This window comes from Mustelus asterias, chromosome 15 (assembly GCF_964213995.1).
Source record: "Mustelus asterias chromosome 15, sMusAst1.hap1.1, whole genome shotgun sequence".
NCBI lineage: Eukaryota > Metazoa > Chordata > Chondrichthyes > Carcharhiniformes > Triakidae > Mustelus > Mustelus asterias.
This window is the reverse complement of record NC_135815.1, coordinates 48,934,787-48,954,331: the sequence shown is the minus strand read 5'-3', so window position 1 is coordinate 48,954,331 and position 19,545 is coordinate 48,934,787. Positions and strand designations below refer to the sequence as shown.

At 44.1% G+C, this 19,545-nt stretch overlaps 1 protein-coding gene across 9 annotated transcripts in view; it reads right to left on the bottom strand.

Moving 5' to 3' along the window:
- Positions 1-17,488, bottom strand: part of acyp2 (acylphosphatase 2, muscle type) — a 116,954-nt gene extending 99,466 nt beyond the window's left edge. For 6 of the 9 annotated variants that reach the window (XM_078229858.1, XM_078229861.1, XM_078229860.1 and 3 more), the window contains exons 1-2: positions 17,073-17,327; positions 8,817-8,833 (exon numbers count right to left, since the gene is read on the bottom strand). In XM_078229858.1, coding sequence (XP_078085984.1) covers positions 8,817-8,833; positions 17,073-17,190 — 135 coding nt within the window. In that variant the 5' untranslated portion in view covers positions 17,191-17,327. Of the gene's footprint in view, positions 1-8,816; positions 8,834-16,479; positions 16,585-17,072 lie in introns of those variants that run through there. The other 3 variants (XM_078229854.1, XM_078229862.1, XM_078229855.1) reach the window with 3 other exon arrangements.
- Between the last annotated feature and the right edge of the window lie 2,057 nt (positions 17,489-19,545).

Genomic DNA, 19,545 nt, shown 5'->3' with positions numbered 1-19,545 from the left:
AATTGAGGGCTGTAGACATTTGCCATCTTGAAGGACCCAATCTAGATGATATTGTGGCCCTCAAACTCAGGTCAACCGATGCCATGAACAAAGACACTCAAACTCTTGAATTATTACACAACAAATCCTCTTTATTGTACTCACCAAGTTACCACTAAAGTATCAAACTCTGCAACACAAACTTAATACACCAGGTATCAAACTTTGTTATACATCAAGTATTTAACCCGTGTCTTTACTTTGTTATACACAAAATATTTAACTTCTGACTTTACTTTGTTATACCCAAAGTAACTACCCCAATTTACCTCATTATACACAAAGTAACTAACCTCTGACACACTTTGCTATACACAAAGTATTCAAAAGGTATCAAAAGCTTCACAAAATATCCAAACTCAGAACCTAGACTTATGACTCCCTGTGGCAAGGTGAAGTGATCAGATTCATTCCCAATGGGCTTTGTTTCGATGTCTCTTAGTCACAAACTTGGGGCCTTGCTGCTTCTTCTGCAGTGGTTGATCCAGGGTTACCGCTACCAGCATCTCCAAATCTCTCCTTCTTATACAGATATTGCTGGTACTGATCATGCTTCCAGTCACATAATCACAGGACAGGGACTAATCAATCACTGTCTTTTTGGTTATGAATGCTGAAGAATGGTGCCTCTCAGAGGTCATAATTTTCTGAGGAGCACAACACCCAGGGATCTGTTCAATCACTGTCTGTTCAGGGCACAGCAACAACCACTGCCCAATCAACTATGTGCTTGCTGCTCCCACAGTCCTTAGTCTGATATAGCCCTTTTAACCATCAGGCTTTGCTAGTGTCATAATGAATACCCATAACGCTACAATATCAACATGTTCCGTGGAAGAGAGGTAGGCTTTGTCTATCATGGTCAATTGAACATATGTGGCCCACCCATGCTTTGGTTGGACAGCATAGTTTATCAGGTCAAAGCCATCAATCTTATATCTCCCAACTATGCGGGATGAGATGTGTTTCTTGGACACAGGTCACATTAATTGTCTATTGCTGGGTGTGAATGCTGATTAGTTGTCATCTGGTGGCAGTTAATCCCTGAACACTGAGTTGCAGGATGCGGAGTGCAGATCCGATGTTGAAGGATTTACAGGACTTCGTATGGCTGGCGGTTTTAGATGTGGTGACATGAGGATTATTGAAGCCTGAGCTTGCGGAATTCAGTTTGCTTGTTGGATCATTGGCTTCCCTGGGTTTACCAGGTACTGACAGGTGGTGTCACACGGCCACCCAATCTATGGGTTAATCTACGCTGATGATATGCCTCTCAGGCATTTTCCAAACTAGAGGCAACACTAAACAACAATGTTGCAAAACCAGCTAACTACTGTAAGACATGGCACCTTCAGCCCAGCAACAGAACAGTTTCAAGTACATTCCACTTCCACAATGCCAGTGCCAAGAGGGAACGCAACATCTCCTTGATTGGCAAGAGACTGAATAATGAACAACACCCCATTCATCTTGGTGATACCCCTGACTGAATACTGACATACATAAAACATCAGAGCAAGCAGCAAAGAGCAAAACTCTGCAAACTTGCTGGCCCTTTATGGGTGCAGATGATCTCAGCTCTTGGCATCATCTGCTCGACTGCAGAGTACTGTGCACCAGTATGGCACAACTCATTCTACATCAGTCTTGAAGATACTCAGCTCAACACAACAATGCACATCATCACATGATCAACTCGACTCACCTAGCTCCCAGTCCTGCACAATATCACATGAGGGAGATTGCAACAAGAAAGCCCTTGGAGAAGGTTTACATTAACCCAAGCCTGCCACGAGACCAGTACCATACCAATCCACCTGGTGTTCACCTCCCATCACGCAAGCATGTATGGCTAAGACCACTGTGTCAAGGTATAACAGTAGAGACCCTAGAGGAATGGAACCAACATGTCACCATTAAAAACCACTTCTTCATTATGGATCCCATAGCCTACTCACCCGGCTTCAACTTACCATGCCAACATTGAGCACTCCTTAATCATTTCCGCACAAGCCAAGGCCTTAGTGCAGCAAATCAGCACAAGTGGGGTCTTGCAGGGAAGCTGGACTGCAACTGTGATGCGCCCCAATCAATGACTTACATCATCGTAGACTGCCCTCTGACAAAATTCAGCAAAGGGCTCACAGAACTCCATTTAGCCACTACGAAAGATATTGCCAATTGAACAATGGTGCATTTGCATATACTGGAAGCTACATATATTAATACACAGGGTCCTGTTCTTTGCAGACAGAAATAACTTGTACACACATTGCCCCTGTTTCAGCTAAACAAAATAAGTCATAGCCATTTGCTTGTTTATTCCTCAGGGCAATGCCTTGACCAGAGTCAAGCTGCCTGGTTTAAATTTTCAAACAATTCTTGGCAGTTAACTAGTTCCCATTAATGTGCATTCTTCACATTCTTCATGGCAATGCTCCTACGAATCAGAGTCTACCTGCCAACCAATCAGCACTCTCTTCTCATACAATATGAAGTTGTTGTTGGTATTCATTGGTGTTCTTGCAATTGTCCTGATGAGTGCAAGATTAAAAGTTTTGACAAAATGTCTTTTTTCAGCAATATTAAAGGCAAATAGCTGGAGTTGCATAGAATACAAATCTTCCGATCTATCTGGGAGGATCTGTGCCAGTGCCACAACCCTTTCATAATACAAATAAACCTCTGAACTAGACTGCTTCATTTCCAACACAAGAGATGCTACTCCACATTGCTGACCTCGGATCCTCTTTGGGACACTTGTAAAATACACATGGGAAATTGTATAATTAATCAGCAGTTTGGATAATGTTGTCCCCTGTTTAGCATTATAAAACTGGCAATAAAAATTTAGGATAAATGGAAGTCACATAGGATTTTCTTAATACTATCTTCTAACAATTCAACTTCTACCATGCAATGTCAGCAGTTTGTGTTGGTGAAGTTGCATCAATAGAGTAACATTGCTACCCTTTCATTGATCAGTCTAGGCACTGAAATCTCATCCTGAGGAAACTAGTGGCCTATTCCATGGTTGCTCGAGTTGATCAGTAGCAGGTATTGTATCTTCTTTCAGCTATAGTGCGAGGGTTCCTCACCAGCATCAGTAGCCATATCTTTAGAGGGTAACAATTGACCCCAAAAATCCATCACTGCAATCATGTAGCTGGAGTTTGGAACACCTGTGGAACCCGGGAATGTCAATGTAAATGCCATGACTGCTCCAAGGGAATCAGGCACACACACCTGCAGGAGGTGCTTTCGGTGGTCGCAGACCAGTTGAATGTTGATGGAGCGGAATCCTTGCCAGTTTATGAAGGCTACTGGCTTTCCCTTGCTGGCCACATGGTTGCAATCAAAAACCTCTTGCACCTGGGAGAGTACGTAGATGGTCATCTGCTGCCAGTCCACTCTGCACCTTTCTCCACTGTGCCCAGATGGAGGCTGGCCCTCCTACTGCTGCAGCAATGGTATTTTAAAGGCTAGTCCTTTCTTCCCTCTGTTTCTCCTCCTTGAGTTCAGGAAAACTGACTTTGAGTCCCATCCCAGTTGGTCTCTCCCTCTTTCCTGTGCTTCCCTCAGAGCCAACCTACGACCCTTGCCTTGTCTCTCCCCTTTGACTCAGTGGCAATGACCGTCTGCTTGCCTTGCTAGGTGACCGCCACCACAATCTGTTCCCACTCCTCCAGTGAACCAATGGCAAGTTACTCTCCACCTCTTAGAGGCCTGCTGCCTCTTGAGTGTGAGTGCAGTCTTGCAAAGATAACCTCTCTCCCACCTAATGACAAGATGAAAGAAGGCAATTAAACTATGTATGGCCAACTTTCATAGGTGAGTCTGAGGCCTCGCCTCAGTGCTGCCAGCTTGAAGTAGTTAGAAAGTCAAAGCCCCTGACCCTCATATGGACTTATTTAATTCTCAATCCTGCATTAAATCACAAACAATAGCATGTAAATGGGACAAAATTACTTTGCCAATGAGCTCAGTTGCCTTCCCACCACAGAATAGCAGTAACCTTACCTTGGAGGTTTCAAACTATTGCTAGGCTCATTCTGTGAGAATTTCAGAAGATCACATTTTGTGCATCAAATTGACTTTTTAAAAAATCTGAATTAAGACTTTTGTGCTTAAGCCTTGCAAATGTTTTCCAATACCTGATCATATTCAGACTTGTCTCGCAATTATGTTTGGATATTTCCACATAATCAGACAAATAAATTATAAAATATAATTCATAATCAAAGTTGTGAATGACATTTTAATATATATTACATACATAAACACACAAATTACATATGTAGGATTTAAAAAAGAAATGGATAAATATTTAGAAGAAAAAATTTAAAAAGGTATAAAGGGAAAAGAGAATGGGGCAAAGTAGATACTTCTTTATGAAAGCTTAACCAAAGGGCTAAACCTGTAGTCTCCTTCTGTTCCGTAAAATTGTGTCTCACAATATAAGTCTCAGCTGGGCTCAAATGGCAGCTTTCTCACCTCGGAGTCAGGTCATGGGTTCAAATTGTGCTCCAGGACAAACACAACATCCACTGGCACTGCAGCACCAAGTGCTGTTAAATTGCTGGAAGTGCCATTTTTGTGGGTGAGACCCTACCTGCTGTCTCAGATGGGTATAAAAGATGGTTGTGTTTATTTGTGCTGTAACACTTTGGCGGTGAATTTGCTGTATTTTCACAGGATGCAGTGTCAGGGGTCGGTTAGCCCAGTTGGCAGGACAGCTGGTTTGTGTTGCAGAGCGATGCCAATAGCACGGGTTCAATTCCTGTGCCGGCTGAGGTTATTCATGAAGACTCCGCTTTCTCAACCTTGTACCTTGCCTGTAGTGTGGTGATCCTCAGGTAAAATCGCCACCACTCAGCTCTCCCCTTTGAGGAAGACAGCAGCCTATGGTCATCTGGGACTGTGGCGACTTTGGCTTTTTACATTTAAAGTGAGATACCTACTTTTTAAGTGCAGCTCTGCTGCCTGTTGCTGAATTATGCATTATTTTTAAGTTGGTTTCTTATAACATCTCCTTTAGAACAAAGTAAATTAATGGAAACAATTGCAACTTATCAGGGAGTAATCATTTTACAGTCAAGTTGTTGCAAGAATAGATTCCACCCCACCCCCACCTCCCCGAACGCCCCAATGAGACCGGGTGAAATCCAGTCATTGAAACAAGGCTATGGGGGGAATTTTCCCATCCTACCCGCCATGGAAATCATAGCAGACCTGCAAAGTCTGTTGACCTCGGGTGGGATTTTCTGGTTTTAGGGCGAGCACAGCCAGAAAATCCTGCCGTAAATGTTCTTAACAGTTGAGTTTCACCACTGGCAAAAATCATTAAAATTGTATTTTGAATAAAATATTGTAAAAAGTCATCACCCAATGTAGGGCTATGTCCTGACATAAGAATTCCATTATCTACCAACTGAGCTAACCTGGCTGTGTTGGAGCACCCTGCACAAAGCCTTTGCAATTTGTTCCAATAAAGCAAAAGAAAAATAGTTTATTGGTTAAAGTTGCAGTATTAAACTCATCTTTTTCTTATAAACTGTGTTTTTACTTAGTTTTTGTCCTTTAATTACTCTAGTAGCAATGTATAATAGCTGGCAGCCTTCTAGTTCAATATTGCATTCAAGTGCTTACACATAAATAACAGCATCTCATGTTTATGATTTTAAAAAGTTTTGAGGTTGTCCCAATATAACCAGTAGTTAGTGAAATATACTTTGACTTTGTGGAGTACAATGGCAGTTCCGTGAGAGAATTCACGCATGTGCTGGCAGCCGCAACACAGGCTAAGTGTGCATGTGCAAGCGCCTTTCCAGTCGATGTCAGGAGTTACAGTGGTAAAAGATACCATGGCACTATTTTAAGAACAGAGCATCTTCCTGTTATCCTGGCTAATATATACCAGCATCACCAAATCAGATCAGCTGGTATCACTTTATTATTTGTGAATGCTTCCAAATTGGCTGCCACAATTCCTGGACCTCAAAAATACTTCACTGGCTGGTAATGTGCTTTCAGATACCCTGAGGCCATGCAAGACACTGTATACATGCAAATCTTTTTAAATATATATATTCACATAACCAGGTTAGTTGACCATACCAGTTGGTGTTGTATATGGGTCACGAAAGTAAAAATTGTTCTTCCTGTCACCGCCTTCCCTTTCACTCCCATTCCTTGTTTTTGCTTGTTTCCCGCTCCTCTTTTTGCATGGCATTCACACACTTGACTATGAGCGTAAGAAATAGGAGCAGAAGACAGCAAAATGGCCTATTGAGCCTGCTCCACCAGAAAATATAATCCTGGCTGATCTTGAGCTTCAACTCCACTTTCCAGCCCACTTCCCATATCCCCGAGAGACAAAAATCTGTCCATCTCAGCCTTAAACATATTCAGTGATGATGCATCCACAACCCTCTGGGGTACAGGACTCTTAAATAATCAGCCCCTTATACTGAAACTGTGCCCCTTTGTTCTAGATTCCAGCCAGGAGAATCAACACTTCAGTACCTAGCTCCTTCATAATCTTGTTTGATCAATTAGATCACCTCTATCTTCTAAACTCCAGCAAATATAAAATCACAAGAAACAGGCACAGGAGTAGGCTGCTTAGCCCAGCAAACCAGCTCTCCCATGTTATGATAGTAGCCATAACTCCTTAACTACACTTTCCTGCCTCTCCCCGCCAACCCGCTATTCTATTTATTCAGCCTCTCATTATAGGACAATTCTCTCATCCCAGGACAATCTAGTGAATCTTCATTGTACTGCCTCCGATGCAATTACATCCATTCTTAAACATGGGGACCAAAATTGCCCTGTATTCTACGTATGGAATGACCAAAGTCCCATACAAGTGTACAAAGACCTTGTTATTCTTGTACTCCTTTCAATAAAGGCCACACGCCTCACTCGCAATCACACCCTCCAGTCCCTTACCATGGACCAAATCAGAAATACTGAGCTGAAAGGGTTGACTGTCTCCTGGGACAAAGTGTCCAGGCAAGTTTTCCTCTCTCTTAGCATCACAGTGTACTTGCTTTTCATTTTTATCTTTAATCTCTCTCTATGTCTCATTTTCTTTCCTTTGTGGTTTTTCTATGAATCTCATAAAAAGCTTCCTTAATTTATTGAATTTGCATCTTTCATCTTTCTTAAATGTCAGCAAGTAGTCAACCATTGTGTGCCAAGTCATGAGTTCTGCGTTTTTTAATTCATCCATGGAATGTGTTTGTCGGTGGCCAAGCCAGCATTTATTGCCTATCCCTAATTGCGCTGGGACAGGAATAAAGAGAACTGCAGTAACATTTGTAGATAGGTGTGACACTGGGACTGGGCCTTGCATTGCACCTTTTACTGAGCTGCTTCACATAATCATAGAATCTCTATTTAGGAGGAGGCCATTTGGCCCATAGAGTCTGTACCAACCACATACCACCCAGGCCTTATTCCCGCAATCCCATACACTTACCCTGCTAATCCCCCTGACACTACAGTCAATTTAGCATGGCCAATCAACCTAACCTAAGCACCCGGAGGAAACCCACGCAGACACGGGGAAAATGTGCAAACTCCACACAGACAGTGATCCGAGGCCAGAATTGAACCTGGGTCCCTAACGCTGAGGCATCAGTGCTAACCACTGTGCCACCGTGATATTGTGTTGAATCTGAAACTGCAGCCTTAACTGGCAGTAAAGGTTCTAGCAATTTGCATAACTAGTAGGTGAGGAAAGCAAATAGCTGACAATGATAGAAGTTAGGTCCCAAGGCTAGTAAGAGCAATGGAGTTAAAGTGATGAGGGAATGCACCATGGCCAGAGAGCCAATGATGGAAGGAAGGTTTTAATCTGCTGCTGGCTTCTTGTTCACTGAGATGAGAAGCTTTTTTCACTCAGGAGTTGTGAATCTTTGGAATTGTCTACCCCAGAGGATTGTGGATGCGCTATCATAGAACATATTTAAAGCAGGTTTAGACAGCTTCTCAGGATATCAAGGGATATGCAGAATGGACAGGAATGTGGTGTAGAAGAATAAACTGAATGATGCAGTAGGAAATCTGAGTTAATTGAAACATTGTTAGACTTCTATTTAGTCTATTTATCACTGAAAAAATAATAGAGCTACCATAGCGGTTTGAAATTAATTTCCTAAGTTCTGACCCTTGTTAAAAACAAAAGCAGAGCAGTAACATTGTTAGCATTCAAGAAATGACCTAATTCTCCAGTCTAAACATTGAGCGGGTTTGTCCTCCTAAAATGCAGACTCCTTGAATCTGCTGTAACAGCTACGATATTCTTGTTGTTTTAGCAATTCCAGTGTTGTGGATGCTACAGTGAGAGGGAGGATCAGTGCCGAGATTAGGAAGTAGTAAGAATTTTATTCATCGCAAGGTGGAAGGGTAAATGGAGGAGGAGCTGGCATTGTGCAATGGCTTCTGCACAATGCATTCCCCATCTCAGAAACAAATAGACACAAGAGGACAAGTTAAAATACCAGCTCCAAGCACCTCCATACGGCTGAATCAAAGCTAGCATTAAGTTCAGATAATGTCATCTGCTAACATTTTGGTAGGTATTAGTACGTGCTGCATGGTGGAGGCGGAACAAAAATAGGTTTCAAACATGCGTGTTATTTATTGAAAGAATTAGAATAATAATCAGAAGTTATTTAGAGGTTCAAAAAAAGTTCTATCCCAACAAAATAGTAACCTCCGCTTCATTGATCTAAGAGTATTAAATGATGTTGCAGTAGTTATCTTACCATTCTGAAACAAACCCCTGTATGGAACAAGAGAAAGAAACACAGATTAACCATTATTATCCAACAAAAACAATAAACCTACACATTGAGTAAGATTATTTTATATAAAGCTGGTTTGAAGGACAGAACAAATTTATTAAAACTTTGCATACAACACCCTCCACACCAGGTCTCTGGCAGGAAAAGGGAGAATCCCATGAAACGAGCCCTCCACTGAATCTTCCCCCCACCAGACAGAGGACTACGCTGTGTCCTGATAGTGGAAGAAGTCAAACAAGTGGAGGGTGTGCAGCAGCAGGCAATACAGGAAACCTCTCTGCACTGAATGGAAACGCATGGAGGGAGTTTCTGCAAGATGTCTTAAATTGTGGGCTTGTGGCTCCCAAGGGAAGTGTCGGGATGCAAGACCAGTGTGGAATTCTGTCCAAATGGGTGGTTAGTTCGGATGGAGGTTCACCACACCCTTGAGCTGCTTCAACTCTATAAATGCCATCGGGTCTGGGCACTACTGTTTTTAGGCCGTGTATGGCTTTGGCCACGAGCTTGACATTAACTGACGCACGCCAGGAAAGTTCTTGTGGCATCATCCAGCCTGCCCTTCTGCCATCCATGACTCTGGTCACTCCAGCAACCGAAGCTCTCTCTTCCAACAGCCTTCAGAATCCATATTGATGGAAGTGCAGATTCCTGAGCAGCAGTTCTCTGATGATAGCCGCTATTTCTCAACAGGAGATTGGTTCCCTATAAGACAGGCAACTCCTGTGAGGAGGCATGGAGACCTCTCATGTCTATAAACAGGAGCTGTAGGTCATAGTTGAGCCCATACCACAGCACACCATCATGGAGGCTCAACATAAAGGTATCATTGTAGGATCTGGAAGCAGAAATTTCTCGGATCTAAAAGGTTTATTATGACCTCTGGTTCGATACTCCTCCACTATCAAGAACATCCTTCCTGCATCTACCCTGTCTAGTCATGTTAGAATTTTATAGGTTTTTACGAGATACCCCCTCGTTCTTCTGAACTCCAGTGAATATAATCGTAACTGACTCAATTTCTCCATATACGTCAGTCCCGCCATCCCAGGAATCAGTCCGGTAAACCTTCGTTGCACTTCTTCAATAGCAAGAATATCCTTCCTCAGATGAGACCAAAACTGCACACAATATTCCATGTGTGATATTGATATTATGTAATGTGACAGGATTAATTAATGATCTCATAGCAAAGACCACAATATGATTGAATTTTATATTCAGTTTGAAAGAAAGGAATGGCTCGAAGATGAGTATTTAAAATTTAAATCAAGACAACTAAGTGGGCATAAAAGCTGAGCAAGCTGAAGTGAACTGGGATACAAGGCTAGAGGACAGTTGAATAGATGTGGCAATCTTTAAAGGGGCTATTTAGGTTAAATATATTCCTACCATTAAAAAAAACCACCATCCGTGGTTTACTAAAGATGTTAAGGAAAGTATCAAATTTAAGGGAAAAGCATATAATTGCACAGGTCAGATGTTTAGTCAGGATATAAAGAATGGCAGAGAATGGCTAAAAGCTTGATCTGGCGAAAGAAATTAGAGTATGAGAGGAAGCCGTAAAAATGGACAATAGATTTCGACAGGTATTGAAAAAGGAAGAGACTGACAATGGGGTCTCAATAGCAAATAGTAAGGAACTGGAAGATCAAATGAATAAATATTTTGTTTCTCTCTTCATTATAGAAGGTACAAAAAACATTCCAATAATAGCTATAAACCAGGAGGTGGAGAGAGGAATTTGGTGAAATTACAATCATTTGGGAATTACTGAACAAACTGATGGAGCGGTGGGCTGACAAGTCTCCGAGTCCTGATGGACTTCATCCTAGGGTCTTAAAAAAGTTGGCTAATTAGGTAGTAGATGCATTGGTGTTAATTTTCCAAAATGCATTCAATTCTGGAAAGGAGCAAATGTGACCCCTTTATTCAAGAATGGAAGGAGGCAGAAAACAGGAAACCATAGGCCAGTTAGCTTGACAGCTGTCATGGGGAAGGTGCTAGAATCAATTATTAAAGAGGTACTTAGAAAAACTCACAGTAATCATTAAGAGTCAGTATGGTTTTGTGAAAAGGAAATTGTGTTTAATCGATTTATTGGAGTTCTTTGATAGAGTAACATGTGCTGTGGATAAAAGGGAGTCTGTAAATGTACTGTACTTGGATTTCCAGTTGGCATTTGATAAGGTGCCACATTAAAGGTTATTGCAGGAAATAGAAGCTCATGGGATAGAGGCTAACATATTAACATGGATAGAAGATTGGTTGGTAGAAAACAGAGTATTCATAAATTAGTCTTTTGTTGATTGGCAGGATGTGACGAGTGGAGTCCCACAGAGTCTGTGCTGGATCCTGAATGTTTTACAATTTATATCAATGACCTAGATGAAGGGAGCGAGAGCATGGTAGCTAAATTTGCAAATGACACAAAGATAGGTGGGAACATTTTCTTTTACTCTTTCATGGGATGTGGGCATCGCTGACTCAGCAAGCATTTGTTGCCCATCCCTAATTGCCCTTGATCTAAATGGCTTGCTAGGCCATTTCAGAGCTAACCATGGTGCTGTGGATCTGGAGACACATATAGGCTATACCAGGTGTATGTTCGTATATTGATCCTGGTGGAGGACACTAAAGAGAAAGACAGCACTTCCAACAGTACCACACCGGAATGACAACTTTGATTTTTGCATTCAGGTCCTGGAGTGGGACTTGAACCCACAACCATATAACTCAGAGCTAAGAGTGCTGTCATTGAACTACAGCTGGTGGTATCCTACTATTTCTGTGTGAGCGTGAAAATTAACAACTTCCAATTTAAACCTTTGTAAATATTTTATCATGGGAAATTCATAACAAAATAACAAAGGATTTCTCAAACATTTCAAAAACTCAATCAAAACACACTTTTTTTGAAAAACAATGTTGTTTGCCATTTTTCTCTCAGTACTTTTCTCGGCAGGAATTTTAATTCACTCTGCACAGTAGACAGTTAAAATGGAGTTGGTGACCATTTCCACTCCATCATTATTTTAAAATGCCTGATGTTTTATACGTATGAGATGCCATCTGAGTCGGGTTCAACTGAGATCAACAGGACCTTGACTTTGAGTTTGCCAGAAAAAGAGCAGAACCACTTTAGTCATCCTGGCAGCAACAACACTTTGAGGACCAAAGAGACCATCCAGGAAAAGGTGGGGAATAGGTAGGAACGGGAATGCTTCTCCGGGCCTCACATTGAAAGTACAAGTCTCCCTTGCCACAGATGGATCCCTACCCCATCCTTGCGAACAGCTGACCATCCTGGACACTTCTCTAACCTCCCCCACCCCTTATGACATTAATTGCCATTTAAAACAATCTAATTCATTAGCTTTCAAACTTCATGGATCAAGCTCCACCAAAGTCAGCCATTTTTTGCCCCTCTAAGGATTTACAAAGAAAATCTCACTTTCTCTTCCACCAATGATGTGTCTTTCTTTCCCCCACGCAGGTCTCTCTCTTCTTTGGGTTCTACCTCTTTCTCTGGATACACTCCCTAATCTTTTACCCTCCTCCTTTACTTCTAGCTCTTCTCTCCAGCAGAGCATAGACTTAAAGATGATTTAACTGAGGTTGATAAAATAATGGAATGGTTAGTTTCAGTCCACGTAGGCAGGCTATTTGAGTAAGATAGATTATGGGGAGCAGAGGATCTGTATGTAGAGAACTAGGCTCGGCGTCACAGACATTGATGACCGATGGAACAAATTTCCAGCCTGGGCAATGAATGTGGTTTCATTGCAAATGTTCAAAAAGAGCCAAATGAGTTCCTGACTGCAGCCAATATCACAATTTATAGAAAGTAGGCGGAGAACCCGGGATGTGTCCCACTCTTACTCTGGTCTGATGGACCTTTTGATTGTCTTTGCAGGGTCAGGGAGGAGTTTCTCAAAAAGGTTACCCTGCCCTCACGCCTATCCCCGTACAAATTTGGTAAATGATTTCCCCCCCACCTTCCGTTTTATGCCTGTAGGTTGTTGGTGGAGGTTTTATGACGTGCATAAATTGCACCATGGTTCTATGGACAAGCCGATGGACAGACAGTTCTTCATTTTTATAACTTCCTATGTTCAAATTTTGTTTTCCCTCACTTTTTCATTCTCGATGTGGAGTTGCCGGTGTTGGACTGGGGGCACAGTAAGTAGTCTCACAACACCAGGTTAAAGTCCTACAGGTTTATTTGGTAGCACGAGCTTTCGGAGCGCTGCTCCTTCATCAAGTGACTCACCTGATGAAGGAGCAGTGCGCCGAAAGCTCGTGCTACCAAATAAACCTGTTGGACTTTAACCTGGTTTTTCACTCTCCTCTGTCATCTTCCAATATTCTCTTTTTCACATCTTGGCAAGCCAAAAGTAAGCCAAGCTGGCAAATGGCTCAGTAAATAGACCGAGAAGCACTTGGAGGAAGTGTGAACCGCATTTGAAGCGGGCAGGCCAGGAGACACTTGAACCAGCAAGAATTCAGAGCAGATGGACAGTCAAACAAGCATGGGTGGTTAGTTTGTCTTTGCAGCATGATTCTGCTAATCTTGCTCAAGATATTACCCAACCTCACATTGTCTGCTTCTACTTCCTTCCCAAGATCCACAAACAGAATTGCCTGAGGAGATCTTGCTTCCAGCATGCTCTTGGCCCAAACGTATATTTTTCTATCTTGACCTTTTTTCATCTCTTGATTTCCATCATCCCGACCCCTCTCCCTCCCTCCCACCAACCTTTATCTGCAACCTTTCTGACACCCTCCAATACGTTAATCTTTCCCAGTTTCCAGGCCATAACAGTCTCATTTTCCATTGCTAGTCCAGGCCCTCTTTACCTCCATCCTCCACAAGGACAGGAGCGAGCCGTCCACTTCTTCCTTGAATAGAAGCTGAACCTGTTCCTGTCAATCCACATCCTTCACTCGCTAAATTTGTTCTAACGTTGAGCAGCAACTCCTTTTGATTCCTCTCATATCCTCCAACTGAAAGATGTCACTTTGGGAAACCATCTGAGTTCTGGCTATTCTTGTCTTTGTGTGGAATACAGCAAGCATTCTTCTAATCTTACTTGGGTCTCATCCCTCCATTATTTTTCCAGTATATTCATGACTGTATGTGTTGCTTGATATTCTTGCTCTAAACTGGAAAATTTCATCAACATTGCTTAAAATTTCCACCCGCCTTGCCTTCATATGGTCCATCTCCAACTCATCATGGATTTCCATTTCTGGCGATAGGTTGCCAACCAATGACTACTGCAACTGCACTAATCCCCACAGTTACCTTGATTATACTTCCTTCCACCCCACTTCCTGAAACAACTCTGTCATTCCCTCAGCCTCATCTATTCTGACAATGCCATCTTACACACCAGTGCTTCCGATGCATTTTCCTTTTCCACAACACTTCCACCATGGTTGGCAGGGTCCTCAACTATATCCATTGCATTTTGCACATTTTTGCCCTCCACCCTTGCTCTTCCTCCTAGAATCACAATAAAATCATAGAGTCTCTACAGTGTAGGAGGCCATTCGGTCCATTGAGTCCGCACCAACTCCGACAGGGCATCTTACCCAGGCCCTATCCCCGTAACCCCACATGTTTACCCCGCTAATCCCCTTAACCTGCACACCTTGAGACACTAAGGGGCAATGTAGCATGGCCAATCCACCAAACCTGCACATCTTCGGACTGTTAGGGTTCTGTTGGTCCTGATTTTCCACCCCACCAGCCTCCACATTCAATAGATCATTCTCCATTATTTCAACTGCTTACAGAGCAATGCCATGACCAAACACATCTCCCCCTTCTGGTTTATCAATCCAAATGGACAATTTCCTGCACAACACTCTTCCAACCAAACACCCACTGCCCTTCCCACCACAACTTTCCATACAAATACAGAAAGTGCAACGCCTGCCCTTCCACTTCCTCTCTTATCATCCAGGGACTCAACTACTCCTTCTAGACAATAAAGCAATTTACTTGTGCTTTTAAATTTAATATAGTATGGTCATGATACAGTCTTCTCTACGTGGGGAGACCAAATGCAAATTGGATGATTGCTTTGTTGAACACCTCAGTTTAATTTGCCAGCTCCCTGACTTTTTGATTGCTTGCTACTTTGCGTCCCCATTCCACTCTGATCTCTCAGTCACTTGTTCCAATGAAGCTCAATGGAAGTTCAAGGAACAGCACCTCATGAATTTCAGATCTTAAACGCTGCTCCCATTATTTTAGAAAACAGGTTCTGGTTATGATTTTTCTGTTCATTTGCATACTTCAGCTTGCTGCCCTCTCCCACACTTCGGGTTCTGGGTTTTTGTTCCTCTCCTTTCCCTGCACTTGCTGAAAACCTGTAATGTTTTTCAACGGTCATGGACCTGAAACGCTGGGCTGCATTTTAAAACCCTGCCGACATAGTGGAAAGAGGCAGACAGGACTTAAAAATGACTAGATTGGCTTGCATGTTGGCTTCCTGGCCCCATTCCTGGTGCTGGCCATTTTTGGTCAACGCGGATTTGGAAACTACGAAACCTGTCTCTTAACCTCTCAGTTAAGAACCTACACACATGAAAATCTTGACTTTAAATCAGTTTCCTACCAGGAGCGAATTTGGGATCTAAAAACACTTCAACACCTGTTCCCCACTTCTGTTGGAAAGAAATGTAGCCAATTTGTTCTGCTTCTCTCTCTACCAGTGTTACATAGCCTCCCAAGTGTTTTCACCATTTTCTGTTTACCTTTCCCCTATCAGAAATATGCAGTTTTGCACTTTCTTCTTTGTTCAGCGATGTAGTACAGTGGATGGAAGCAAATTGGCAATATATGTAACTGTGCATCAGATTTAGCAAGAATACAAGGAGAGCTCAAGTACTACAGGCACCTAAATTCAAAATTAAAGGAACCAGAGTTATGTTCTTAAAAGTGTGGTAAATGTTAATATTGGGATTGTGTTACAATTGACCAGACTCGCCGAGTGGGCAGTTATTGCCTTTCATTCCAGTTGTGGAAACTACAGATGTGTGTGCTTAGAATGCAGAGGTGGCTTTCTTCAGCTGTTCTGTGCAAATAATAACTGACCAAAACCTTAAGAAAAATGGTCAGGATAGAACTTTAAAAATGCAAGATTAATTCAGTGGATAAATTTAATCGTGTTATTTGCTATTGTAAACAATGTAGCTTTCCAGTATTTTAAGTATTATTTGAACATGCCTTTGTACCGAGAAAAAAAATGTTGTATTCAAAAAGCATTGAGTGATTATCTTATTTTAATTGTCATTATACTGACTGGCTATTTAACGCTACTGGTTTTCACAAACTCATAGCAGTTGTCACCTTGCAATTGTTTTCTCAACTCGATGCATTTTTTTTTTACTTTGAGCCAAAATTACGAGAAAATAATCACGACAAGGAGAAATTATGTATAAGACCTGCAGTGGCTGCAGAAAATGTTAGAAACACTCAGTGGGGTTTAGGAGCAACAGTGGAAAGAGAAAGAGGGAGAAAATGAACGGTTCTGGTCGAGAAGGAAAGATCCCCAATTTGAAAGGATGACTATTTCTCTTTCCAGCCGTGCTGCCAGACCTGCTGAGTGTTTACCTGTTTTGTTTCGATTTCCCAGCATCATTTTGTTTTTTTGTAGAAGACTCTGGAAGATCACGTGACACCTCAATGACCAAAAGCCTAAAAAAGGATCTTGGGCAGTAAGGCGAGTTACCAGAATTAGAATAACTGACGCCTGTGAACTCGCAGCAACTCTGGGCCTTGGCGACTGTACAAAAATACACATTTATCTGTAATTATTAACAGCCTTCGGTTGATCAGAAAATGCTGCTATTCTCAATTTGGCGCCTCTGGGACCGACTTTGACAATAATTATCCCGTTTCCAAGGAATGTCTGCTTGTCAAAGATGAACATTTTATACTTTCCGCGTTCATTTACCATTCCAAATCTTAATCGAAAACACACAAGTGGTTTTTCTTTAATCAGCATTTTCCAAAACTCTGCCCTTTCACATAGGAGGGGCGTTAAGACACCATAAACCCCAACCCTTTCCTGGTTTAGTTACCAAAATAAAACCTCCCGTTTTCAATTCAATTCAGCCGCAGATGCGTCCAGCCGCGGTTTCATTTATAAAGCGGCTGTTTTGACCAGACTACGTGGAAGGCTCTATTTTTATCCCCACACTTACCCTGCACTCGGCCACTGATTTCATAATCTATCGATTTGAATCGAGCCGCCACTGAGCCCACATTTGACATCGTCGCGAACAAGCTCAAGCAAATCGCGAGTGTGGCCGCACGACACATCAGACAGGGCAGGGCGCTGGGGGTCCGGCCTCCACACACACACTGTCCGCTCCAGCCTGATCCACCTCAGCCGGATGTCTACCCCGTCCAACTTTCCCTCATCCACACCTGCCAGCCTGAGGCAGCTGCCTCTCCATCCCAACAAAGCTGCCACTGTGAATGCTGGCAATCTAGAAATAAGGGTGGCGCAGTGGTTTGCACTGCCCGGCTTGGGTCACTGTCTGTATGGAGTTTGCACGTTCTCCCCGTATCTGCGTGGGTTTCCCTCCGGGTGCTCTAGTTTCCTCCCACAATCCAAAGACAAAAAAAGAACAAAATAAATTACAGCACAGGAACGGGCCCTTCGGCCCTCCAAGCCTGCACCGATCATGCTGCCCGACTTAACTAAAACCCCCTACCCTTCCGGGGACCATATCCCTCTATTCCCATCCTATTCATGTACTTGTCAAGACGCCCCTTAAAAGTCACTACCGTATCCGCCTCCACTACCTCCCCGGCAATGGGTTCTAGGCACCCACTACTCTCTGTGTAAAAAATCTGCCTCGTACATCTCCTTTAAACGTTGGCCCTTGCACCTTAAACCTATGCCCCCTAGTAATTGACTCTTCCACCCTGGGAAAGGGGGAGGGGAGTGGGGGAGGGGAGTGGGGGAGGGGAGTGGGGGAGGGGAGGGAGAGGGGAGTGGGGGAGGGGAGGGGAGTGGGGGAGGGGAGTGGGGGAGGGGAGTGGGGGAGGGGAGTGGGGGAGGGGAGTGGGCGTGGGGGAGGGGAGTGGGGGAGGGGAGGGGAGTGGGGGGAGGGGAATGGGCGTGGGGGAGTGGGGGAGGGGAGTGGGCGTGGGGGAGGGGAGTGGGGGGAGGGGAGTGGGGGAGGGGAGTGGGGGAGGGGAGTGGGGGAGGGGAGTTGGGGGAGGGGAGTGGGGGGAGGGGAGTAGGGGGGGAGGGGGAGGGGGGGAGTGGGGGGGAGGGGGGGAGTGGGGGGGAGGGGGGGAGTGGGGGGGAGTGGGGGGGAGGGGAGTGAGTGGGGGAGGGGGAAGGGGGAGTGGGGGGGGGAGTGGGGGAGGGGAGTGGGGGGGAAGGGGGAGGGGAGTGGGGGGGAAGGGGGAGGGGAGTGGGGGGGAAGGGGGAGGGGAGTGGGGGGGAAGGGGGAGGGGAGTGGGGGGGAAGGGGAAGGGGGAGGGGAGTGGGGGGGAGGGGAGTGGGGGGAGGGGAGTGGGGGGGGAGGGGAGTGGGGGGGGAGGGGAGTGGGGGGGGAGGGGAGTGGGGGGGAGGGGGGAGGGGAGTGGGGGGGAAGGGGGAGGGAGTGGGGGGGAAGGGGGAGGGGAGTGGGGGGGAAGGGGGAGGGGAGTGGGGGGGAAGGGGGAGGGGAGTGGGGAAGGGGAGGGGAGTGGGGGGGAAGGGGGAGGGGGGGGGGAAGGGGGAGGGGAGTGGGGGGGAAGGGGGAGGGGAGTGGGGGGGAAGGGGGAGGGGAGTGGGGGGGAAGGGGGAGGGGAGTGGGGGGGGAAGGGGGAGGGGAGTGGGGGGGGAAGGGGGAGGGGAGTGGGGGGGGAAGGGGGAGGGGAGTGGGGGGGGAAGGGGGAGGGGAGTGGGGGGGGAAGGGGGAGGGGAGTGGGGGGGGGAGGGGAGTGGGGGGGAAGGGGGAGGGGAGTGGGGGGGAAGGGGGAGGGGAGTGGGGGGAAGGGGAGTGGGGGGAAGGGGGAGTGGGGGGAAGGGGGAGGGGAGTGGGGGGGAAGGGGGAGGGGAGTGGGGGGGAGGGGAGTGGGGGGGAGGGGGAGGGGAGTGGGGGGGGAGGGGAGTGGGGGGGAGGGGATGGGGGGGTTCTATGTTTTTCTTTTCTTTTCTTTTCTTTTTTTTCCTTGTCTTTTCTATTTTGTTTCCTTTGTTCTTTTCTATTTTTTTTCCTTTGTCTTTTCTATTTTTTTTCCTTTTTTCTATTTTTTTTCCTTTTTCTTTTCTATTTTTTTTCCTTTTTCTTTTCTATTTTTTTCCTTTTTCTTTTCTATTTTTTTTTCCTTTTTCTTTTCTATTTTTTTTCTTTTTCTTTTCTATTTTGTTTGCCTTTTCTTTTCTATTTTTTTCCTTTTTCTTTTCTATTTTTTTCCTTTTTCTTTTCTATTTTTTTCCTTTTTCTTTTCTATTTTTTCCTTTTTCTTTTCTATTTTTTCCTTTTCTTTCTATTTTTTTCCTTTTCTTTTCTATTTTTTTTCCTTTTCTTTTCTATTTTTTTTCCTTTTTCTTTTCTATTTTATTTTTTTTCTTTTCTATTTTTTTTCCCTGTTTCTTGTCTAGTGTTTGTGTTCCTTTGTGTGCTTGTCTATTTTTTTTTCCTTTTTTCGTTTTTGTTCTTTTTTTTTTTC